At 46.5% G+C, this 12,773-nt stretch overlaps 1 protein-coding gene across 1 annotated transcript in view; it reads right to left on the reverse strand.

Annotated features, from left to right (window-relative positions):
* The window catches only part of C5H10orf88 (chromosome 5 C10orf88 homolog), a 140,710-nt gene that overhangs the window by 41,550 nt on the left and 86,387 nt on the right, over nucleotides 1-12,773 (reverse strand). Inside the window, exon 4 of the mRNA XM_086922982.1 lies at nucleotides 9,203-9,397. Coding sequence (XP_086779108.1) covers nucleotides 9,203-9,397 — 195 coding nt within the window. The remainder of the gene's footprint in view (nucleotides 1-9,202; nucleotides 9,398-12,773) is intronic.

Raw genomic sequence — 12,773 nt, forward strand, 5'->3', positions numbered from 1 at the left:
GTCCAGAAAGCATGCTTTTTGTGATTTGGTGTAAATACGTTCAGTAGTTTCAGAGATTTTAAAGTTGTATAGATATAGATATCTGGGGACACGAGTCCTTGTGTGGACTTGCGGATCCTACAAAAATTTGAATGGCTACAAAAACTTCAACCAGGAAGTGTTGGCAGCCACCTTGGGATGCCGCTTGAAGCAGAGTCCCACAAAAATAATTTTCTTTAAAAAGGGGGGGCAGGGAAGGGATACCCTGACATTCTCCCCTGATTTTTTAAATTCTGATCGTTGGAAAATTTGAAAAAAGACGCTTGGGCTCCCAAACGTTTTTAAAGTTTTTTTTTTTAAAGCCCACGAGTCGGCCAAATCCTGGGGGCATGAAGGAAAAGAAGGAGGGGGGCTTATGCGGCCTGGCTCCATGGAAAACTGGAAATACGGGAGCCCGCTCAGCTCCCCTCGATGCCCCCGGGTACCGCCACAACCCTGGGGAACACAGATTTTGTTTTTAAAAAGAAACGCATGGAGGCCCTACGGCCTCCCCCGCTACCTTGGGGACTGGCACATCAACAGGGCCCTTAACAATAAGAATGCGGGGGCACCCAGCACCCCTGCAGCCCAGGGGACTGCCAATTTACAGTGAACTAAGAATGCAGGGCCCCACTGACCCTCGGTTCTGCTGAACCAGGAACCGCCACCTCTCCGGGGCACATACATTGTTCTAAAAAAAAAATGCTGGTGAGGCTGTATGGCCTCCTCCGCAGCCCCAGGGACTGCCATGTCCCTAGGGCACAACACAATGATTATGGAGATCCGTTGCGGAGCCCCTTCTCCGGGGACAATCACCACCCTAGGGCTACATGATAGAAAGGAGGGAGGCCGTGCTGTCCCCATTCGTGTGCCATAGATGGCCGGTTCCAGCAATGTCCCCGGGTGCCAATCCCCTGAACATTGCAGTTTGCTAGGGCTTGGCGGGAGCGTCGCTAGCAAGCAAGAGCATAAGATGCTCTCACTTACTAGAAGTGGAGCAAAATTGTTTTTACGCATAGGGAGCTGCATGTTAGCAGCTCCCTAAGTGTAAAAGTAATTCCTCCTCTCGTAGGAGACTAGGAGCCAGCAGGGACCACAGGAGCCTCTGGCTCCCCAACAAATGTAGGTGGGTGCCCTGGATGTGACCAGGGCACGCATACTACAGGCAGGGCCCCAGGGATGGGTTCTCCAGGGCAGAAATCTGCCGCCCCCTCCCCTTAAAAAAAGAAAATAAGATAAATAAGGTATAAAAAAAGAGGCAGGTCCCGGGGCTAGAGTCCCCGGGGCCGAAAATGGCCCAGGAGGGGGCCACGCAGCACCCATCTTTTTAAATTATATAAAAAGTAAAAAAAGGCTGAGCCACAGGTGATGGGAGTCCCCGGGGCGAAAATGACCCAAGTAAGGGAGGCCACGCATCCTACTCCATTAAAAAAAAAAAAAATAGAAAGGAAAAAAAAAAAACTCCCGCAAGTCACCGGAGGCCACACACCCTTCACCACGACTACTGGCGCACTACTAGTAGGGGCTATTGATAATCCTTCGGGCCAACTACCCCACCTGTTACCTCCAGTAAGTCCAACACAGTGGGTTTGCTGAGAGGTTTTCAGTGGCCATGCCCTCTTTCTCCACCACTCTGCAAACATTCCAACTGGCACACAACTAGTTGGGGGGATGAAGTCCCCTCATCTCTGGAGGGTCCTTGGGGGCTTACTACCCCTCCTGTTACCTCCAGTAAATCTCAGACAGCAGGACTGCTGTGTAGTTTGTCAGAGGTCGACGCCTCAAACAGATACTAACACATACCCACTCACCTACAGTCACGGACACAAGCACACTCAACCATACAGCCACTCACATTCACTCACTCACATACACTCACTCACCCATACAGTCTCTCATATATCCCCATCACTCACTTATACTGCCTTTCACATACCCATATACCACCGACACATACACTTACTCACCCACACAGCCATACACACACTCATTCATACAGTCCCTCACACACTAACTCATAAGGCCACTGCTCGCCCATTTACTCATCCATACAGGCAATCACACACCCTCTGACCCACCCACACAGACAACCATACAGGTAACTCAGACAACCACTCACTCACCAATACAGCCACTCATGTACCCACCCAGACACCTATGCAGACACTTGGTCAGCAACTGACTGACTGATACCGAAATTTACACAACCAGTCACTCACCCATACATTCACTGAGGCACCTAAGCACTCACTTATACAGTTAGTCACGCACCCACTGATTCATCCATACAGTTACTCATATACCCACTGACTCACCAATACACCTTGATATATATATTTAACACTCAAGCCTTGTAAAAATACTCACAGTCACTGGGTGATGTCAACCGTGATGTCATTTGAGATGTCATCAGTGATGTCATTGACCAGGTCATGAGCGATGTAATATGTGATGTCATAAACAGTGCATTGCCGGGGCACAGGTTATAGTTATTTCAGCTAACTAAAACTGCTGAATTTCACTGGTTTTGTAGTAGTATTTAAGCCCAAATAGAACGTCCCCATAACCTTTGTTTTTTCCAGTGAAGTTCTAAGGGTTTTTAAATGCTAATTCCTACCAATAATACCATGTAACATTTGTTTTTTTACTGAAAAAAATAATAATAATAATATCTATATATATATCTATATATCTATTCCAGGAATAATCCGGTGTAGCGCAGAGCTTTCAGCCAGCTGCCAAAAACGGACTCGAACCCAAAATTCAGTGCAAAGATGATTTATTCAGCCAGTGGTATTCCCCTAGTCATCACGACGCGTTTCGCGCTTCACAGAGCGCTTGATCACATATATATATATATATATATATATCTCAATGCTCCAGGGTCCACCAGTACCACGAGTCACTCTGCTGGCGGGTGCTGCCACGCGTTGGTGTACCGCGTACACAATGTTAGCTCCAAAACTTTCTACCCAGATCCCTAGGTCAAAGAAAGACGGCAGCACTCACGGGTTCCTTGGCAATTTCCAACAAACTTTATTTCAAGATAGACAAACGCGTTTCGGGAAGCGTCCCTTCCTCAGTGTCATAAGTAAACGCAATGTAAGCGCCATTTTTAAAACATTCAAAACAGTGCAATGCCAATCGACAAAGGACTACACTCTGCACGATCATGAGCGCCATCTTAGAGTGTGTTTTGATACGCTTTAAGCAAACATTATTAGTATTTAACCAATCTGTTTTCATACGATCATGCCGTGTATCGGCATTGATGTCTCCCCATTTAGAGACATGTCCCCTGCAACCATGGTCATGCAATTGCTGTTCATATGGCAGAGATCAACAGTGCGCGTCCAGCATCTATCTCTTTCCCTGCTCCTGGTATAGGAGGATTGCGTATCACTCATTGAATTAGTGAGTGACACTAAGGCAAGAAAAGCCAATTTTATTCTTTTACACATACAGTGCTTTCAAAAGTTAAAATCTTAGTAGATCTCGAAACAAAAACACCGGGGGGCTCAATACGGGGGAAGAAATGGCTTCTCATCTTGGATAACAGTAATGAAGTGTGATTTATGTGAACGTGACCACCTCTGTATGAAAATTTAGACTAATGCTTTTGACTTGATTACCTTTTGCTCCATGGTGTATGTTACGACAGCTTTTTGATGTAATTTGTGGTACACAATGAAAATAATAATCTGAACGTTTCTTGAGAATTCCCATAGCATTTTAAATGGCAGGATGAATTGTGTGTATCTGTAGTACATGTCTCTTGAAATGTTTCTTTGGGTATATTTTTGAGGATATGCAGCCATTTGGCTGCAATTGCCGATCCACGGCAAGATTTTAACTTTTGAAAGCACGGTATGTGTAAAAGAATAAAATTGGCTTTACTTGCCTTAGTGTCACTCACTAATTCAAGGACGCACACGACGCTGAATGTTAACCTGACGGTTCTTCAAAAAAATTAACCAACCCTGCAATTCAACCTACTAAAGGTAAATGAAATGCTACGAGCAATGTGAATAAGTAAACGAACTGACTGAGGGATGAATCCGCTCCAATTGTAACAGCAATTCCCAGCATGCAACATCTAGCATCACGCACTAAGCGGAAGGTCACTGAGTATAAAAGATGCCATGCAGTCAATTGAATAATTGGAGCTCTTCGCCGAACATTCACAGTAGCTGCCTCTGAGGAAGAGGATGTGAATCCTTGAAACGCGTAAGGCAGACTGAACATTTAAATGAAAGGCGGACGTTGGTTTCTTCCTTGAAGAAAAGAAACTGTCAGGTTAACATTCAGCGTCGTGTGCGTCCTTGAAAGCTTTCGGGCCTTGGTGAAACATAAAATGAACACGGCTGCCCTGCCGTGAAGGACTGCACCATTTCGGAAATATGAGAACGGCTGCTGGTTGGAACTGAATCCTTACCTGAACTGCGGCACACTGAATGAGAGAAAAAATTAACCAACACTGCAATTCAACCTACTAAAGGTAAATGAAATGCTACGAGCAATGTGCATAAGTAAACGAACTAACTGAGGGATAAATCAGCTCCAATTTTAACAGCAATTCCCAGCATGCACCATCTAGCATCACGCACTAAGCGGAAGGTCACCGAGTATAAAAGATGCCATGCAGTCAATTGAATAATTGGAGCTTTTCGCCGAACATTCACGGTAGCTGCCTCTGAGGAAGAGGATGTGAATCCTTGAAACGCGTAAGGCAGACTTAACATTTAAATGAAAGGCGGATGTTGGTTTCTTCCTTGAATAAAAGAAACCGTCAGGTTAACATTCAGCGTCGTGTGCGTCCTTGAAAGCTTTCGGGCCTTGGTGAAACATATATATATATATATGTATGTATGTATATATATATATATATATATATATATATATATATGATAAACAAAGGAGGCGGCACAATCAGGATATCTTCGTTAAGCCTTTATTTCAAGACTATTCACCCCACCAACGCGTTTCAGCCTCACACGGCCTTGCTCACGGTGAGCAAGGCCGTGTTTATCAAAATTCCCTGGGTCAGGATCCGACCCCCAGGCAGAGCACACACTGCTGAGCGCGTCCAAAGGGCTGAAGGATCACTTTGTGTAACATATATATATATATATATATACATATATACATACACACACACTGAACTGTATTGCTAATGTATTGATATAACTGTATTGATATAACTGTATTGATACTGAACTGTATTGCGCTGACCTGCAATGTAATGTCCTACATAGTAAAAACGATGGGGTAAATGTTACTGCCAACTCCCTGTGAGAGGGGCCTCTGACAGGTTGTGTACTTGTACCCAACCCCCACTGCGCAAACTGTGGTTGACAAATGGGTTAGTTCATGTTCTCCTTGTGCGAAGAGTGATAAATCTGTTAAACCTTTGGATGTCAGTATTTCTCCAGTTGAATTCGTCTCGAGCCCTTGGAAAAAACTCGGTATTGATATCATAGGTCCACTTAATTTGTCTGTTAATAAGGAGGTGTTGGGTTTGGTGTTGATTGATTATTATTCTAAATGGCCAGAGTTGAAAGCTGTTGAAAGAATTACTTTTACATAGGTTGTTAAATTTTTGGATGAGATTTTTTGTAGAGAGGTTATCCCTGCTGAAATTGTTTGGGACAATGGTCCTCAGTTTATTAGTAGAGAATTTGGTTTATTTATTGAAAGATGTGGCATAGTACACACAAGAGTGTCTAATTACAACCCTAAGGCCAATGGTAAAATAGAACGCTTTAATAGTGTCATTAAAGAGTCCATTCAATTGGCTGTTAGAAGTAATATGGATTGGAAAAAAGCGTTGCGTGCAACTTTGTTGTCTTACCGTACTTCTCCAAATTCTTCACTGGCCTATCTCCTTTTGAAATGTTACGAGGTAGGAAACCTGGTTCTAAGCTTTTACCATGGTGGATGAAAGTTAAGATTCCTTCTAGTTCCTCATTTGATTCCTCTGAGGTTACAGATAGAGTTTTAAGGTATCAGGAAAAGATGAGAAGCTATTCTACACGAATAGGTAATTGTAGTTCAAGAATCAAGGTGGGAGATTTTGTACTAGTCAAGTTTGGTAGATTTTGTGGCAATAAATGGGCTAAATGGTCTGAGCCTTGCAAAGTAGTGGAAGTTTTCAGCAAGGCAGTAAGAGTAGAAGATGGTAAAATATGGAACTTTAGACGAATTTCCTTATGTAAATCTGTAGACTCTAAAGTGACCTCTCAAGTTTGTTCTCCAAAGTCCTGTGTGAATAATGAAAGTTACTATGCAATGTTGGAGACTTTTGGATGTGAATCACAAAGTATTGACACCAATGTTTTTAATACTACGAATGCAAGTGAATCACAAAGTATTGACACCAATGTGTTTAATCCTATGAATGCAAGTGATATTCAAGATCCTATTCCTTGTGCTATCTCTGACAATGACAATGTTAGCAATGCGGTTGGACTCAATAGTACTTTATTGAGAAAAAGTTCTCGCATCAAACATACTCCTGTTAAAGTGTGGGATTTTGTACATTAGTTATTTTTTTATTGTTTTTTTTTTTAAAGGGGGAAGGTGTGTAGTATTCCTAGTTAGAACACCCATGTAGAATTGTTATGGTTTCTATGTCCCTGGGTGCTCTAACAGTAGGCGTTGGTCAGAGAGACCTTGGCTTCAGGACACTGTGGATGTACAAGCTGTCTGATGGAAATAAACTGATTCTTACAAGCAATGCTGATTACTGGATTGCTTCAAGAGGGGCCTCTGCGAGGTTGTGTACTTGTGCCCAACCCCCACTGCGCAAACTGTGCACAGTGGGGTGCTGGGCAGTCTACCTGGGTTATATGGAAGTGGCAGTGTGGGTTGGGCATCCACGAGTGGTTGGCAAAGGGCTGGCCACGGACTGTGGCCAACTCCACAGCACAAGGCCGAACGCTGTACATAGATGAAACTTATGGCCACAGAGAGTTTCGTGTAGGGCATGGACACAGGCCAGCCAACCTTGGCTTTGTACAGCCAAGGGCCTGGCCACAGATGCGGGATAAAAAACATACGTAAAGTATAGAAAGAGAAATGAAATTCACAGAAAAATACTAAGTTAAAAAGTGTGTTATCTTTGAGACTCAAACAAGCGAAACCACTGAAATTAGCTAGTTATGTTTAGGAACACACACAACATGACTCAGGGTTGACCGTCACAAACAAAACATATACTTGGTGAGGGCAAAGACAAAAGAAAAATAGTTAATTCGAGAGCAACGTGGCAGTTGATGGAAAGTGAACTTGTATCTATTTGTAAACATAACTGGTAAATTTCAGTGGTTTTGCATGTTTGAGCATCAAACATAACTTGCTATTTAACTATTTATAAATAGGATAAAGTACTGCTGTCATACATTATAAGGATGCTGCAAGTCACCAAGGAATTCCATAACCATATACAGCACTGAGGCAAAAGCAGAGTTCCTATATAAGGCTATGGAAATCCATGTATGGCAGGGGGTACTTGATCCCTTATAATATATAGTCACATCATCAGATTTCTCACAAACCACTTAAGTCCTTGGTACAGATTAGGGGTCTTGCCCACCAAAGATGGCCATGATGCCTGTATCTTTTGTAATACAGAGAAGGGCGACATATTTCATATGACCTGCCTCTGCCAAGAGCTTCGGCCAGCCCGCCAACAGCTCTGAAAGGACCAGCTCAAGCAGATAGGAACTCGCACTAGAAGGCAAGCGGTGCTGGCTTGCCTGAACCCTGCAAACACGAAACTGAACTGCAGATATGTAAAGTTCCTTGCGATAATTGAGCAAAAACTGTCAAAAAACATTCCGACCATTTACACAGGAAATACACAGACGCTAATCAGAACTGAAGGAAATATGCTCTCCTGCCTCAAGAGAAATGCCCCTGGACATTAGATCGGGCTTTTTATTGTATTCTCTTTTTAATGATGTTTTAAATGAATCAATTTTCTTATGATATTTTAAAACCTTTTTTTTAAATGTTTGCACTGGTTTTAATTAACTATGCATGATAAAAATTACCTTACCTTTCCTTACTTAACCCCTCCCATGCTCATGACGGAGCCGCTCCGTCATGAGCATCGGCTGTGCTGTGCTCATGACGGAGCGGTTCCATCATGGCCCTGCCGCCGCGCCTGCGCGGCGCGTTCTATTAAGCGGGCGGTGCCATGACGGAACCGCTCCGTCATGAGCACAGCGCAACCGCGGCTCGTGACGGAGCGGCTCCATCACGAGCATGCGAGCGCCGCTCGGGCCCCCCCCCTAGCGCTGCGGCGGAATTGCCGCCGCAGCGAAGGGGTTAAGTCCTTGGTATGTAGCTTTTTCATATAAAAGAGAGGGAATGTTTGCAAACACGAAAAATAAAACTAGAATCCCTGTTGCAAAAAGGGATGAGATTCTGTTTAAGCAAGGCAGTTTTTTTAATTACAAAAACAAACAAAAAAAGGCGCAGTAGCTCGGAATGTGTAGAAACATGCAGAAAAATCCAAACTCTTATATAATTACCTAAGGAGTGCAAAAATTAAACATGTTGCCATAAATTGACCGGCCTTTACCATAGGCAGCTGGCTCTGGCAGCAGGCATTGTGACATAAGAACTTTACTGTAATAAGTTATTGCAGTTGATTTCGGATGTCTTCTTTATAATTGCCATCCGAGTGTGTAACAAGTCAACGATTACGAAGAAATTAGAGATGGGTTTTATGCAGGGATTACATAATTCTATGCATTAAATATATATATATATCTATGTATATCTATATCGACAAACGCAGAGGTAAGGAAACAATTTGCTTACTGGTTGCACCAAATGGTTTAAGAAGTCTCCAACGTTTGGATACAGAGATTTTCAGCTAAAATAATAAGGGGAAGGGGTGTACTACTCAGTGGCTGTCCTCATTAATTCTTCCAAGCAGCAAGCACCTTAGTAAAGATCAACTTTTCATCTAAGGGCACATCTCTCTAGGCAGTAAACTTCTAATTGAGCTGCACTATGCCTACCTTCTCTTAAGCCCTAGAAGCCCAAAGTGATCCATTCACCAAAGAATGCAAAGGGTGCACATCCCCCCTCATTCCCATGCCACCCTCAACAGTTTCATTTGCACTGTTGATTTCTTCCCTCCTCCATTACATTCAGCTCCAGGGCCACCTACCCTCTGCTGGTTCTGCACCATGCTCATCAGCTGCTGAGCTCCAGAAGACAGATGTGAGCCCTCCACCAATGATCGCACACATTCTAGATCGATATCTGATGTGGGAAAGCTCTGGAGACGCCTGGGGCGTGCTGCTGTCACGCCAACGGAAATCGCCTTGATGAGCACCTGCAACCGTCCACCAAGCGAGAGGAGCTGAGGGAGGAATACATGATTATTCAGGAGTTCCAATCTTTTCCACTTGTGACAGTAAAGGTTTGGTCATTGAAGGAAGATAGGAAATGAATTGAAGACATTTTGAACAAAGGTGATTGTGGAGTACAATAACACAATAGCAAATGTTTCTAGAGGGCAGCATGTGGTGTTGAAAGAGCGACAGGTTTTTTAATATACAGTTGAAACACAAGGACAGCTGTGAGTGACTTGTAATTAGAGTTATTGCTCCGGGTAAATAATTGGCTGTATTTGCAGAGCTGGGTAAAAACCCCAGATTCGGAATCAGAGGGGTTGCAACAGGGTAGGGTTGAGGTGTATTTGAAGAGTAGAGCATGGATTTTGCAGCTGAAGATCAAGCAATGCTGCAGGTCAAATTTGGAATTTAATAGCTGTGTACAGTCAGTCAAGCCCTCTTGAAGTCTTTAAACAAGGCCATGGGAATCAGACTCCAGCTCTCGCTGCAGCCAGTAACATCTGCTGCATGAGACACTCACAGAGCAACATTTCCTTCATGTGTCTGGATGAAGTATGAGGATAGAAGGATATATGAATGAAAAAGAGCAGGAAGATTGGAATTACAGATGAATATGTGAAAAGAATGAATAAATTCCTTATGCGTTAGCTAGGCTGAAGGGTTGTGGATCCCCAGACGTTGCCTTCCTGACGGAGACCTGGCTGAACCCCGCCTCGGCACCCAACATAGCCATAGCCGTCCCGGAAGGCTACAAGATCACTCGCAAGGACCGCACCAACAGAGTGGGAGGAGGAATCGCCATCGCCCATAGGAACACTCAGAGTCTCGACCAACACTGACGACACCCTCAGCACCGCCGAACACCTGCACTTCCAGATCCACACCGACCCCAACACCACCCTCAGAGGAACCCTCATCTACAGACCGCCCGGACACCGACCACAGTTCAGCGACTCCACTGCCGAGTTCGTCAACACACACGCCCTCGCCTCCACGGACTACATCCTCCTTGGGGACCTGAACTTCCACCTCGAGAACAATGACAACACCAACTCCACCACCCTGATCGACAACCTAGCCAACCTCGGACTCAGACAACTCGTCACAACACCCACCCACTCCGCTGGTCACACACTTGACCCCATCTTCTCCGCAAGCCCCCACGTCTCCTTTAACCATACCACCGAACTCCACTGGACCGACCTCCGCTGCATTCACTTCACCTTCAAGAAACCCACCACGCACCCAACAGATGCCTCACTGCTGCTGGAGCAAAGCCACCGAAGACCAGCTAACCACCACCCTCGCCCAGGGCCCACCCGCCGACCATACCGACCCCAACACCGCCGCCCGCAACCTCAGACAGTGGATCAATGACTGCGCCAACACCCTCGCCCCGATCAAGAAACCCTCCAACAATCATACCAACAAGAAAGCCAGCTGGTTCACTGAAGAGCTTCGGGCCTCCAAGCAAACCTGCCGAAAGCTGGAGAATATCTGGCTCCATGAACGAACAATGGAAAGCCGCGCCGCCCACAAGAATGCCACCCGCAGACACCATCACCTCATCAGATCCACCAAAAGGGCCTCCTTCAAAGACCGCCTAGACAAAAACACGCACAACAGCAAAGAACTCTTCAACATCGTGAAGGAACTCTCCAACCCCAGCTCCAACACCAACGACGTCCCACCCTCGCAAGACCTGTGCGACTCGCTGGCCACCTTCTTCCACTGCAAGATCACAGACATCCACGACAGTCTCAACGCCCCGACAACCACTGAGACCTCCGCCCCCACGACCACCATCCGCACCAACCGCCTGCTCTACTGGACCAACATCAACGATGATGACACCATCAAAATCATGAACACCATCCCCTCCGGATCTCCGTCAGATCCATGCCCACACCACATCTTCAACAAAGCCAGCACATCCATAGCACCCTATCTCCGGAAAGTCATCAACACCTCCTTCAAATCAGCAACCTTCCCGGTGAGCTGGAACCACGCCGAGATCAACGCCTTACTCAAGAAACCCAAAGCGGACCCCAAGGACCTCAAAAATCTTCCGGCCCATCTCCATGCTCCCGTTCCCGGCAAAGGTCATAGAGAAGACCGTCAACAAACAACTGACCCGCTACCTCGAGGAGAACAACATCCTGGACCCTTCCCAGTCCGGGTCCCGCAGCAACCACAGCACCGAGACTGCCCTCATCGCCGCCACCGATGACATCAAGTCCCTGCTGGACAACGGAGAAAGGGCGGCCCTCATCCTCCTGGACCTCTCAGCTGCCTTTGACACGGTCTGTCACCACACATTACGAACACGCCTCCACAACTCTGGGATCCATGAGAAGGCCCTGGACTGGACCACCTCCTTCCTCTCCGGCAGAACACAGAGCGTCCGCCTTCTCCCCTTCCGCTCCGAAGCAACCGAGATCATCTGCGGCGTACCCCAGGGCTCATCCCTCAGCCCAACTCTGTTTAACATCTACATGGCACCGCTCGCCCACATCGCCCATCGGCATGACCTCAACATCCTCTCCTACGCCGATGACACCCAGCTGATACTCTCCCTCACCAAGGACACCCACACCGCCAAAACCAACCTTCACGAAGTTGCTGAATGGATGAGGAACAGCCGACTGAAGCTGAACTCGGACAAGACGGAGGTCCTCATCCTCGGATCCAACCCTTCGGCCTGGGACGACTCCTGGTGGCCAACTGCACTGGGAACCGCTCGAACACCCACCGACCACGCACGCAACCTAGGGGTCATCCTCGACTCCACCCTCTCCATGACTAAACAGCTCCACCCTCTCCATGACTAAACAGGTCAACGCCGTCTCCTCCTCCTGCTTCAAAACCCTCCGCATGCTCTGTAGGATCTACAAGTGGATCCCCACTGAAACGAGAAGAACAGTCACCCAGGCCCTTGTCAGCAGTAGGTTGGACTATGGAATCGCCCTCTATGCAGGAGCCTCGGCCATACTCATGAGACGGCTCCAAAGCATCCAGAACGCCTCTGCACGCCTGATCCTCGACATCCCTCGCCGCAGCCACATCACACACCACCTGAGAGACCTGCACTGGCTCCTGTTCAACAAGACTATAACCTTCAAGCTCCTCACCCAGGCACACAAGGCACTCCACAACACCGGACCAACGTACCTCAACAGACGACTCAGCTTCTACACCCCCACCCACCAGCTCTGCTCTGCCGACCTCGCCCTCGCTATAGTCCCTCGCTTCCAAAGAGCGACCTCAGGCGGCAGATCGTTCTCCCACCTCGCCGTAAAGACACCCTCCCCATCCACCTACGGCAGACCCAAGACCTGCTGACCTTCAGAAAACTCCTCAAGACCTGGCTTTTCGAGCAGT

The sequence above is a fragment of the Lissotriton vulgaris genome, chromosome 5 (genome assembly GCF_964263255.1).
Source record: "Lissotriton vulgaris chromosome 5, aLisVul1.2, whole genome shotgun sequence".
In the NCBI taxonomy this organism is placed as follows: domain Eukaryota; kingdom Metazoa; phylum Chordata; class Amphibia; order Caudata; family Salamandridae; genus Lissotriton; species Lissotriton vulgaris.